We start from the raw sequence: 14635 nt of genomic DNA on the forward strand, positions 1-14635 counted from the left end.
TCGAGCTTCACCTGAGTGACAGCGCTCACTTCGAAAGCGAACCCACTTCACCTTGGTTTGGAATTCTGTAAACATTCCGTACGCACAAGCGATGTGAAGTGAGTGTCGAATCGAAGAGCGGCAATTTAGAGCTGTGTTTATGTTATCGATATTCTTTTCTTATGACTTTATTTTAGAATATGTGCACGAAGTCAAGTGTCGAATCAAGTCTCGAATTGTGATGTGTGAAGCGGTAAATCCCCTTACAGAATACCGAATTCATACTATTAAATGTCAACGTTCTCACGCAACAGGGTTCGACTCGTCGCCGCACTCACAAGTGTGGCGCTACGGGATTGTCGAGTTTTAATGAATACGAATTTGATATCTCACCGCGGATTCCGCTGTCGAGACACGAAAATGTTCTTACAGAATAGCACTACTGGAGATATATTTGAAACTTAAGTGAGCTGATGAGAGACTAGCTCACTTGAAAAGATATGTTTTATTTGTATCGCTCACTCATGAGTTACCCAAGTCTAGTGCTTCCCGAGAGTAGCGCGTTCAAACCCTTTAGTTTTAGATACCCTTATTAAACGAAAATAATACCACCAAAAATTTTCATCAAAACTTTTATTAGATAATTTTTGTACTTATAGTGAAATATTTATAACACTGTTGTAATTCAGTTTAAGTCCACACCATTTTACTGTTAGTCCAATCAGTAGGTGACGTTGGTTAAAGTATTTGAAGGGATTAAAAAAATTGGCTAAGTCACTTACAGACAAGGTTCTATAAACCCATAAAATATCTTAACTATATATTCATATATACAACTTTATCTGTGACAAATAACTTATATTGTTCTGATTTTAAGGGCTAGGCTTTAGATTAAGGACCGCATTTTGAAGTTAGATAGGTTAGGGTTATTTTTTTTTGTAACCCTAATTATGTCGATAAACGGTCAAATGTTGAGCTTAGATAATTCGACCGTTCTTAATCTAAAGCTGCACTGTAACTCAAAACTAAGTATTTAACTGAAAATTTAGTATAATTATGAAAAACTTGTTTGCAGGGATAAAAACATTTTAAATTATACATTCTATTAAATTTTCTTAAAAGATTTATTATTATTATTTGTTAGCATTAGATAATCTCAGTTAAAAAAAATCTATTTTAATTACAGAAAATAGAACAATTTTCTATTTTTATCTCTGACTGGACTATCAGATATAACCTACTCAATAATCCCGACAAATATTTAACGAGCAAGGCATCTACTCCGAAGACTTCCTTGCTCGTTTACGCCGTTATATATCGAATCTTTCAAATGCTAGTGCCTTCCCTTCCTCTTCGTATTCTTCCCTAGTCATACAAAATGAGTAAAAATCGGGATCCCTGAACATTAGTTTACCCCCTTCCCAAGCATACGTTATTGGATTCTCTGCTAAAGTAACATTAACGTCGAAATGATCCAACGCAAAGGCTCTGACTTCATTGTAAACTCTGTCACGAAATCCGGGAAAGAGAGTATTGCCACCATACAAAACTATATTTTCTAATAAGTTCTCTTTGTTTGCTTCTGGACATTCCTCAATTGAGTGCATTATTGCTTCTGGTATTCCCATTTGCGGTATACCAACGTCAGATGGGCGGAATAAAAGTTCAGGTATGGCAAATCGTTCATTATTTAAGCGTAAAGTCTGCTGTTCTAAGTCCTCATCTGGTTTGACTATGTCTCTGAGGTAACCTCTTCGTATTGTTGTGTAATCTGGTAGAACGTAATCTTTGACTATAGTATTTTCTGGTGCTAAAAGAAATAAAATTAAAATAAATATATAAGAAATAATTTTTAATTTTAATAATTAAAAATATATGAATATCCAATTTTAAAAACAAGATTTTTAAATAATCACATTTTGCTGTTGATAACAAATTAAATAACAAAGTTAGTCAAAGTTAAAGGTAAATCAAAGTAACACATGAGTTCACGTTATTTTTGGCATAAACTTGTGGAGGCCTATGTCCAGCAGTAGACTGTATAGGCTGTAATGATGATGATGAGGATAATCTGTATAATACATTTATTCGTATTATAAATGCATATTTTATATTTAATAACTAGTTGTAATTATATTCTTTAATTATACCTTTCTTTCTTGCAATTTCCATATCTGCCATGAAATCTTGTGAAACAAAACACGAATCCTCTTTAGCCTGGTTTATAACATAGCTCTCTTCCATCACATTCAACTGTCGATATGATAGAACCTCTTTTAAATGATTCGTCAGCACTTTCCCGCCAACATCTATTCTTCTTATTCCTGGCTTGTATTTCTTACCTTTAATGTAAGGCACTATGTATGTATAACTATATCCTGAGTCAACAACTACAGTACATTCATTATTATGTGTTTTCCTATAGTTATATTCGGCTAAATCAGTCGCGTTTACTCGTAATAACGTCTGGCATTCATATTCTTCGAAGAATATTTCCGTCATAGCTTCTTGTATAGAAGAAAAATTATAAATGGGTTCAGTTATAATCAAAGGAGTTTCGCTAAAATTGACTGGACAACATTCCTTGCTGAACATGAAGTCCCAGAGAGTTTTTTGGGTGTCCCAATTAATAAGGAATCCCTTTTGAAAGGGTAAAATATAGAATAAGCCGGACGCATCACGGCACTCTTCTATCTGCGATCCGATGAAGGGACGACGTCTTTCAGATTTGGCTTTCATAATACAATTAGGTACTATTTTCGGTTCCATTGTGGAGAAACCGATTTTGGCTGTATAGGCTCCATTGTCGAGTATATAACAAGATGTTTCACTCATCGTTAAGGTTACCGGTGAAATCTTTATTTAACAAAAGCAATATTACTGACGGTCTAACAAACCACATATGATATTTATTATATTTCATTTATTTATAATGTTATATTATGTTAAGCCTACATCACATCATTATTATTATATAATTTTAAATCAGATTCATTAAAAATTATTAAAAATTGACAATATAAACATCAAATACAAAAACATTATTGTCGTTTGACAACAAGTATAAATGTTGCAATTCGAAAAACAAAAAGGATAATGGCAACGGGAAGCGCAAAACTTATTTGATGTTTCTTTATTATTATAATAATAAAACGCAATGAAATGAATCAAACAATATAATGCAATGCATTAGTAATGAAATTGGTATTATTTAAAATGTTTCCAAAGTTCTTTGAGGTCGGATGCTCGGTCGGAATCAACAATCTAACATTGGCAAAATAAGTCAGTCAGTTAAGCTTAAACCAGATATTTCGGAAACATATTGTAAGAGCCAAGACAGGTTGAATGATCTATACTTATTATATTAAGGTGAGTAAACGAGCAGCCGATTCTGACGTAAAATGTGGATTTCTGAAAACTTAAAGAAGGTGCGAGTGAGTCACCGGCTTTTAGCAAAATATATGTCAGAAGCTCAGCTCATTGAATTCAAAAATCACGCATCCAATTGGTGTGAAGGTGATTATATTTAACAATTTGAATTACGTTGAATTACATATCGAATAGTTCAGAACATTTTCACAACTTTTCTTACACTGAAAGGTTTTGCACAATCCATAAGTTTGGGATCGTTGACAATGTGTATTACCCGGTGTTGAATAGAGCCAAATTATTTGAGTAAATAGCGAGGAGCACCTGACTAATGGGGCGAACAGTAACCTACACGTATACTAACCTCAACTTTTAAAAGCATTAGCCGATATTCTGATGTGAACTACCGTTCCGTCCTATTCAGAATCCATAGCTTTATTGCAGCTACATTGGCTAATATGTTATCCAAGTGACCTCAGGATTGTACCCTATCAGCAGTGACCTCAAAATGGATCTCAATATTTTCACTAATGATCAATAAAATCTCGAATCGGTCGCCTAGAAGGGAAACGTGTAAACGTCTGGCTCATTCGGAGACCTGCTCAAAGAAGGTAGGAAGGTCGAATTCTAATCTGCCCGTTGATCCGTCCGAAGCATATTAGTGTGAAAAGCACTACCTATACTGTCAGTAGTAATGTATATATTGTTGTATATGAATAGGTCGACAAATAAGCCTACGGCTCGCACCTCACAGTAAATGGATGCCGTACCCTATAAATGCCTGCAAAACCTGAAGCATCGCGAGCGCGTTGTCAACAATTCCTCTACCTTCCCCAGAAACTCTGGTCATTGTACTCACCACAGGAACACAACACTGCTTGAAAGCAGTATTATGAAGGTATGAGCTTCTGCAGGGTCTACCCCATACCAGCTTCTCCAGATTTTAAGCAGGAAATATCCTGCTTTTCTGTGCAGAATAAGCAGTAAAGGTGAGGGCTGATGAAAATCTACCTAGGCCGAGTACTTTTAAAATATGAGGTAAATAATAATAAAACCGGCCATTAAATGAGACATAAATCGTAAACGGTAAGTTATACAAAAAAGGTTCCAAGAAAAAAAGATGCAAAAAAATTCTCTACAACAATGGCCTTATTAATTTTTGACCTAAAGTGCAGTTTTAGAGTTATCGGCCCATTTTTTCATGATGGCGCTTAAAGGTACTGACAGACGTGCTCAAAAAAAGCATGCTAATAAGCTTGCTTAAAATTAGCATGCTCTGCAAACTGTTCACATTTGCCAGAAATAAGCATGCTTGATTTAAAGCATACTCCTAAATAGGCATGCTCAAAGCAAACGTACGGACAGACGTGCTATTTGGCACCAGGGTCTCGGAAAAAATGGATGCACAAGTATATAGTGACAGTGCTATCCGTACAGAACTTAATAAAATAATCCTATTGCTTGCAACGGAATTGTGTAAGAACATTTTGTTGAAAAATAAAAAAACAAAAAAAAGGAGAATTTGGGTTCGTAATTGGATAAACAGAAGAGAATCACTGGGAGCAAGTAATCGATTGTTGGTTTAATTTTAATTAGTTACATCAATTTTATTAATTGTATAAACAGTCGTCCGCCGTAGATTGAGACAAAATGGATAATAGCATGCTAATAAGCAAACATGTTCAGACGTGCTCGGAGCACGCCCCCCACCTACCCGCGCCTCAGGTAGCATGCTCGAAAATCAAACGTCGTTTGATTTTTGAGCACGCTCTAAATAAGCATGCTCATTACATTACACACGTGCTACTAGTGAGCACTTGCTCAATAAAAGCATGCTTTCGTGCTAGTAATGAGCACGTCTGTCCGTACCTTAAAGCTTCACCTGAATCTGTCAACCATTTTGTGATTTTATACACAACAAGTTAGTGTTCCTAAGTCTTATAAATAAAAAAAAATTAAATTCTATTTTTACTGGTCTAGTAAGTCTAAGACTAGTTATGGCAGTTTATTTTCGAACAATGGTTTTCTTCCTCGCCGTGATAAGATTGGGAGAAGAGTAAATATCATGTGTTCTCGCGTGTCTCGCCGTGGCCGCCACCTGCGTCGCTGAGCTCGTTCCCCGCCCCGCACTCCGCAGATCGCAGACCGTCGATCGAAACGTTGTAGCGTAAATAAAGATGAAGTAATAATAATTCGTATTAGCACAGTCTATTCGCGTTAAGAAAATAGTGACTCATCTCTGTCACGCCTCTTGACACACTGTTCGAATTGGGTAAATGAATTAAGTCAGTATATTTTTATTGTACTCTTTTTTTTTTTTTTTAACTAAACCGAGCAGCGATCGATTTTTATGACGAAAAAGATTATTTTACTTCATAAATTTTTTATTACCTAAATCCTAAATTATTATTGGTATGGAGTTTATGACATAATTCTGCTTGATATATGGGGTCCATCGATATAAGGAATTTTTAGCAGTCCCGTTAACGATTAATTTTTTAATATGCTAAAGTAAATATAAAACAATTTTCATTCATTAAACTGATGTGTGAAGGTTCCGTTTCTAGTTCCGACCTTTAAATTAGTCGTAAATTTGAATTTTTGTGTGAATCATTTGTGCTATTACCTAAATTATTAAGTGTTTCCATTATTTTAATAAAAGACCATGTGATTTATAACATTACATTATAATTTAATATACAGATTGCTAGCTTATAACTAAAACATTCTTCAGCTTGTGGAGCAAAGAATTGTTTGAACTGTTACCTGCAAAAGAGAGAATGTGGTCAAAGAGTTTTTATAACAGAATTATATGTTGTTCATACTAAACATTTAAGTATAACATATTTTAAGTATGTTTCAACAATATATAATAATAGATTTTTATACATCAATTATTATCTATTTAAGGTAATATGCTTATGACTCTTCGGTTACCACTCCTGTCCAAGGTTTTACCTGTTGGACACAAGCCTCTTTTTAAGCTATATCATTGGCGATAAAGTTGTTTGTGAATTGGTTTTTAGAATAAGTAACACAGTGTCACAATTAATCTAACTTGTCATTTATTAAAAAGTTACATAAGGCTTTGAATACTTAACTTATATTGGCCCAATTAAGCCAATAACATAAATAGTCATACTCAACTAAATATCTATAGGTATGCACATTAATACAGACTAGTATTGTTTTGGACAATTTAAAAAAAAAAATATTAGCATTCTGCCACCTCTATATAATCTATAAATGTGCGAAATTTCATACTCCTCCATCTGTGCATTTGCTTAAAAAGGGATACAAAGTTTTTGCTTCACGCATTAATATATGACAGAATATAATAGATCACTTTTAATTTTTAGAGTACACAGTTATGGGTTGCAGAAATGAATTCTTCTATATATGTACGTATTGATCACAGACCTACAATAATAATTGTGATATTGACAACGTATAATAATCTTTCTAAGCGCAATAATACTGAGTGTGCATTTATAACATGTTGTTATTGTTGTTGTTGTTGTTGTGGGCTCGATTTTCCGCATTAAGACTCAATGCTGCAGGGCTATTCTGTAAATAACCATTTCGATATCGAGCTTCACCTGAGTGACAGCGCTCACTTCGAAAGCGAACCCACTTGACCTTGGTTTGGAATTCTGTAAACATTCCGTACGCACAAGCGATGTGAAGTGAGTGTCGAATCGAAGAGCGGCAATTTAGAGCTGTGTTTATTTTATCGATATTCTTTTCTTATGACTTTATTTTAGAATATGTGCATGAAGTCAAGTGTCGAATCAAGTCTCGAATTGTGATGTGTGAAGCGGTAAATACCCTTACAGAATACCGAATTCATACTATTAAATGTCAACGTTCTCACACAACAGGGTTCGACTCGTCGCCGCACTCACAAGTGTGGCGCTACGGGACTGTCGAGTTTTAATGAATACGAATTTGATATCTCACCGCGGATTCCGCTGTCGAGATACGAAAATGTTCTTACAGAATAGCACTACTGGTCCATTGTGCATGAAACAAGGCTGACTAGTTTAGCCAGCTCAGCTCCTTCTAGAAGCTCAGCCTCCTGAGGCATTCAAAGGCTTCTTGGAGTGTCCATATTTCCTTAAGGATTTATAACATGTATTATTACTGTCTTCTTTTTCTAATCTATATAAAAGGGGCCTTAAAGTATTTTTGTAGTTTCTTCTAGTGTAGTCTAATGTTAAAAAATGCAATTAGTTTTGTTAAGTTTAGAAAGACATAAAAAGAATGAGATTTCATTTTCTTTTCAAAATCTCTAATATAATATATCATCATATCATAGAATCATAGCAGATATTTAATTAATTTTTTGTATAGTAGAAATATTATTAATCTTGTATAGTATAATGATGTATGTATTAAATGTGGATTAATTTAAAGTCTCCTGCTTGTATTCACTCTGAATATAAAATACCATGAATAAAGTATTATCTCACACAAAATATCCAATAACTTACAACAATTTACTTCTTAAGAAGCTGGTGACGGCAGATCAGGAATGGTGCAGAAAGTCCTGAACCAATATATACCATCAAATAGGCTGTCAGCTTGTAGCGGTTGGAGATGTCGAATGGCAAGTTCTGGAATTATTGACGTAGTTAAAAAATTGTTAGTTTATATATTAAAAATATAGTAAATCTTTCATATTTCTAGCTACATATAAAAGTCAACTAAGTCATTATATGCTATTTGTTTAATAAAGACTATATTTTAAAAAATCTGGGATTTATATTATATTAGACTTGGTTTGAAAGAAAATATACTATTTTCCAATAAAAAATTATACCAAATTTATTCAAAAAGTTTAAACTTAAAAATGCCTACTTATAAAAATAAACGATTTATAAAATTAGTATGACAAATCTTGTGCCATATTGACATTTTTTTTTATAATAATAGAAACGTGTAGGACTAGTGAAATATATATTTTCCAATTGGACTGCAACTTATAAATAATGACGTCCTACTGTTCTTAAATACAAAAAGTAATCTATATTTTATCCATATATAACCTGTAATGTGTACTGTGAAGCAGTACAAATTGTTCAACTAGTATATAAAAGTAGGTGAACTGTGAAGTTAATAAATTAAATACTCAAATAAGATTTAGAATGAAATTTATAGCGTTCAAATAAGTAAAATTTTGATTTTAAGGACATCATTTCAAAATGTATATTATGTAATGTTTAACTATTTAAAATTGGAACTCACCTCGCCAGGAACACCGCCATGGGAGTGGTTCCTGATGAAATTAGTCATTACATTTCTTCCCAGTTTGTTAGAAGCACGAGCTAAGGGACCCAACATTTTGATAATTAATTTGCAAGTTACGCGAAAATGTGAGAAAATTCGATACTCTGTCGCAGACGTAATTTTTTTTTTTTTTTACAAATTCTACCACTGCGTTCGTTGCTATTACTTAATTTTTGGTACCTAGTTCTGTAAATTTTACTGAACGCAACTATTACGTTGACACATTATTAATATCAAATAAAAGTCAATATCATATTAAATTATATTTATTTTCATTGAGAAATATGTATGCTACATTTTAATTTTACATAATAGCTTATGTATACTATAAAATATATCTTGAATTTACCTGAAACAAAATGTAAAATTTAAAATGTTATAATGCATAACAAAAATATAAAGAAAAAATTTGTATTTGCTGACAAACGAAAAAAAACCGACTTCAACTACATCGACAAGTAAAACGTAGGTAGACGAAAACATGGTCAAGTAAATACGCATTATGAAAGATTACTCAAAAAGTTGTAATCAGATCTCGATGAAATTTAAATGTGACCACATGATAAACATCGGCTTTCGATTAAATTAAAAATCATCTAAATCGGTACACCCAGTAAAAATTCTGAGGATTTTCGAGTTTCCCTCGATTTCTCTAAGATCCCATCATCAGATCCTAGTTTTCTTATCAGGGTACCACACCAGGGATATCTCCTTTCCAACAAAAAAAGAATTATCAAAATCGGTTCATAAACGACGAAGTTATCCCCGAACCCGGTTGTTATGTTATGTTGTATATATATATATGTATGTATATATACGGTCGAATTGAGTAACCTCCTCCTTTTTTGAAGTCGGGTAAAAAATTAAAAACATGAATATAGCATTTATCAAAAGCGATATTAACTTGTAATTACGAATAAATCAAATATAAATAAAATAGTTTTTTTTTTCTTATTTGTTGGTTAACCTTCATTTAAATGCATTAAATGCATTTCTTATATTGTTGATATTTAAAAAAATAGGAAAATAATAACGTATGATATCTACAGATACAGATCTGTATTGTGATTCTTATGTTGCGAATGATTGTTGAACGACAAATTCCTATGTAAGCCTAATTGGTTTTTTCTGAATGTGTAATTTGTATTTTTGTTAAATGTTTGTATGGTAATAATAAATAAAATAAAAATATATTTTATTCAAAAACGCTGTCATATATTATAGATCGTATTTTTTTTCTCAGAAACATTTTTTTACTAAATTCAAATACTCTTAACTAATTGGTATATAAAATATTTAAGTACTTAATATGTATTTAAATACATTATACAAGTTCGTAAAGACAGTATTATCTTAAAATTATATCAGTCAGTAATAGATATGCAATAATATTTTTTACCGTCTTGAGTATAAAGCTTAAAATTGTATAAACTGTCAAGTTGCATTCATAAAAATGTCAATATTTAATTAAACATTGTCAATAAACCACAGGGTTCACAATCTGTTTCACGTGTATAATTTTATTACAAAAGCTACAATATTATTACTACGAAAATGAGCGATGATAGATGGATGTTGTTATTATTTCGGACTTTCGGTCAAAACTAGGTACTGAATCGTGTTATCAAAATTAGTATGTAGATAGCTGGAGACCCATAGGCTACATTTCATCCTGCCATTACCACAGGATCGGAAATCAAACAGGCGAAATCGTGAACCACAGCTATAAAGTGATGGGAGAAACTATATACTACCTATAGTATTATTAAAAAAAAAAGAATTTAAACACTATTAATATAAAATTAATATAGCTTTAGCTTTTCCAAAACGCTAATTTTTAGATTTGCACGATCGACTTTGTTCTTATTTTTCTTGCATTATTTTTATACGAAAAAAGCTGACTTTCAGTGTGAAATTCTTTATTAGTTTTCAACTATTTTCTTGTCTGCGATTTAGGTAAAGTGAATGCTTTATATTTATTAACTCTTTGAATAGCACACTAGTATTGGCATCGCCTACCCTTGAAATTAAATGAAGAAAACATTTATTTCATCATAAGGTGATATACACACTTAACGAAAGTCAAAATAATGTCATTTACAAAAATAAAAATACAAATAAATTTAAAAAAAAAAACTCGATATTAATAAATAATAATAAAAGAAAGTTAAGGCAGCAGAAAAATCAGACAATAAAATAAAAAATTAACTCTTAACATTGGGTACATTACAAACTTAGGTAATATACCCAGTGTTATGTGCAACCTTAACTTAGTCGAAATAATCAAAATATTAAGTTAATTTAAATTTCTAATGTCTCGGTAGACGTTACCTTCCTATTATGTCCTCAGCTTTATTAAATATTACAATAAATAAGATAAAATAATATCCCTAGTGTAGGCCGAGAAAAAAAAAAGCCGGAGGAAAAAACTCTCGGTACTCTTTTAAAAATTTATAGTCATATATCAAGGCAAAAAGTAACAAACAGTAAGACCATGTAATGATCGGGACAAACACGAGACAGCCAATCGTGTGCGTCAAAACAATACTACTACTTGTATAGTTATGCTTAATTATAAATATAAAATTGTTTTGTCTTTTTATTTTCTTACAACTATATAATCAGTACTTACTTCACTTCTTGTTAAGCTGGTGCAAAACAATGAGGAAAGGTGCAGCAATGCCAGTAAGTGTGTACCAGAACACGTGGAATGTCACCTTTGCACGGCTGTGAATGTCGAATGGAAGGTTCTGGAATTGCGAAAACAAAAAATAATATTCAATTCATTTCAAGTTGTATAATCTACTTCCCGAGGAAGGTATAGCCTTATTATAATTTAGTAAATTTTTTCCTCTAATTATAAAAAAAATTCACACAGGTGAAACTATGGGCCACAGTTAGTTAAAAATAAAGGTATGATTGTGCTCAAGCATTGTTAGAATCGTGGTGCATTCTACAGGGGTTAATGACATGATGACTTCAGAATAACATTTATAAGTCAGAGACACGAAATTTGTGTCTCAACAAATGTGAAATAATTGATTTGAATTTTTTGGTACTAAATCCAAAAACGACCGTTATTATACATTTTCACCTTTTTATCCAATTATCATAAATAAATAAAAAGCATTAAATATTCTTTAATTTAATCTTTATTGTTTAAAGCTAGGTCAGGTTAGGTTAGCACTGGCGAATGCTAACGCGACCCCATCTCGCCCCACCCAGGCGGACGACTGCTCACACGTGGTGGTTTTTAGTCAGTAGGAGTCTGACATAACATTCTGGCGCCCCCGTGCTGGAGGGTATCCATGATGGATTTTCCCCAGGTAAAAAAAAAGGATAGGTTAGCACTTTTGAAGATATTGAAGATTTTCTAACTAACATATTATTTTTTGTGGTCCAGTTTAGATTGAATACTAAAAGCGAATTCAGTATTTAATGTAATTGAAACTTTCTCGGATACATTTAGGTACATATTTAAATAATATTCTATTAATAAGCACAAATTATCTGGTTTATGAGCAGATTAGCTTTTCGCCCGCGGCTTCCCTGTGTGGATTACATGATTTTGGCTGTTCTTTTTACTCCCAATAAATTATAGTCAATGTTACTTATTAACAACGTACAAGTAGTTTTGAGTTTGTTCATTACAGACATTCATAAATAATATTTAGTTTGACACGCATGGTCGTCTGTTCCTAAGGTAGGCAAATTATTGCCTGAGTTTTAGATAACAGTCGACCGGTACAGCCTTATTTTTTTCTTGAATGTTCCTAGACACAAAAAATACGCACGTATAATAAATATTCATAATACATCCAGACTCAGGTCGAGAATCAAACCCATTACTCTCGGAGCAGAAAGCAGGAGGAATGCAAACTGCGAATGAGCTAGTTAAAATACAATTTCTTTGTACTTTTTTTCATTAGGATAGTTTACAGCTTATATATAACTACTAGCTGACCTGGCGAACTTTGTACCGCCTTCTTTATTTTTTTCTTAAATATAATAATTAATATATCAAAATAAATTATAGCCTATCTTTCAAGTTGGATCGAACTGCACATGGTGTGCGAATATTATTATAATCGGTTAAGTGGTTTAGGAGTCCATTGAGGACAAACATTGTGACACGAGATTTATATATATTAAGATATATTAAGATTACTAATATAGATAGGAAATGAAAAAGTTAATAACAAGATACCACATATTAAATCTTCCTCGACTCGTATGGATCCTACTCGACGTTAATATTCCATTGTAAACTTGTAAATACCTTATTCCTCGAATTACTTGCTTCACATACTATCTAGCGATGTTTATATTCACCGTGAAATAAAAAACGCAGTTATTTAATTTTTTTAAATTTGACTGTAATAATAGTGTTTAGTTTTTTTTTAATTCTCATTATTTTTGTAGAATTAAAATTTAGATGTAGTACAATTCGATTTGGTTGTAAGTTTAATATGTGGATAATAACTTCTAGCAATGTCGTTATAATCATAAGTAAAGTTGTTTGTTACTCTTTCACGCAAAAACTACTGTACTGATTGTAATGAAACTTAGTAGGTTGATAACTGGAGATCCAGAATGACACATAGGCTACTTTTTATCACGGCATTCCTACGGGATAAGAAATTAAGTAGGTGAAATCGTGTGGCAAAGCTAGTAAAATATATTTAACATTAAATTTTATTTTTTATATTTAATTCATATTTAGAAACATAGTCCAAAAGAGAGTGACGGTTGGACAGAATAATAATTTTATATATTTTTGGAAATTTTCGTATCTAAATGGAACTAAAAAAAACCTTTCAAAAACCAACTGCAGCCCCTTTCAGCAACCCTTTCGATCCATGCTTGATTGCAAAAACACTATTTTTAGTGATTAAATATAATATTACATGTTCTTAATAATCAAGCGTGGAACCGTCAAATTGTTTAAAGCATAATATTACGTAACACAAGAAAACATACCTCTCCAGGAATACCACCATGAGAGCCATTTCTGACAAAATTCCTCATCACATTTCTACCCAAAAGCGTGGTTCTGGCTACTGGACCCAACATCGTGACTCTTTATTCCCTTCAAAACTAGTTCAAACCACCAAATGGCCAGGTAATCTTAAGATTAGATAAAGATATTGACTATTCCTCGATTCCGATATGACTGACCGTCGTGCGATAACACGTTTAAAATGGAGGTGTTAACCAATAATTTATAAACGCCTTTTTGTCCCATGTTAAGGGATTTTGGGTACTTTTTATATGTCGAGCTTAGAGATACTTAGAGTTGGAAAGATTTGAAGATATTTCAATAAAACTACTCGTAAAGAATTTTTTTTTTTGTACAAATATTGTAGTTAATGTTTTTATGTATTTTCGCTAATTGAGGAAAACTAAAGTTTTAAAAGTTGTTCATTTTTATTTTCAAAACTTTAATCTACTTATCAATCTGAAAGTCGTACTTTTCCTGAAATGTTTTTTATAATAATGGGCCATTATCCTATAGCGTACCCACTTACAACGGTCTCGGTTATGGCCGAAAAGCTCGGCGATTTTTCACCGAGAACTGAGACAGAGTTCTCAGTAGAATTTGTAGCCAAGAATGTCGAAACCGAGATGTCGGTCGACCCGTAGTTTTAATTCTTTTAAGATATACCAATATTTACGGAATAATTTTAATGTAAATAGTATCAATGTAATAATATACATATAATTTCTACGGCATAAACTTTTTTTTAAACTAAATATTAAATATTTTAAAAATGTTTTAATTATTTCTCAATGTAGGTATATAACCTTTTCACATTATAATAAAAAATGAAAAGTGATAAAAATGATATAATTTATTTTTAAAGATTGATAAAATTGATTATTATTAATAATTTTCATTTTATTTTCAATGTTCTAATGCTATTTAGTAATCAAATAGTTTATAATTTGTATTTTAATTTTTCTTTTTTTATATAGGATAATAATTATTGAAATAGTA

General features: G+C 32.0%; 1 protein-coding gene across 1 annotated transcript; it reads right to left on the reverse strand.

Annotated features, from left to right (window-relative positions):
- Positions 1-1153: 1153 nt before the first annotated feature.
- On the reverse strand, positions 1154-2814 carry LOC123667982 (actin-related protein 6). The gene is made up of 2 exons (XM_045601806.1): positions 2130-2814; positions 1154-1789 (listed from the first exon to the last, which is right to left on the reverse strand). The coding sequence occupies exons 1-2, from the start codon at positions 2812-2814 to the stop codon at positions 1290-1292; spliced, it is 1185 nt and encodes a 394-aa protein (XP_045457762.1). The 3' UTR covers positions 1154-1289.
- Positions 2815-14635: the final 11821 nt, after the last annotated feature.

Source organism: Melitaea cinxia, chromosome 29, assembly GCF_905220565.1.
Source record: "Melitaea cinxia chromosome 29, ilMelCinx1.1, whole genome shotgun sequence".
NCBI classification, from domain to species: domain Eukaryota; kingdom Metazoa; phylum Arthropoda; class Insecta; order Lepidoptera; family Nymphalidae; genus Melitaea; species Melitaea cinxia.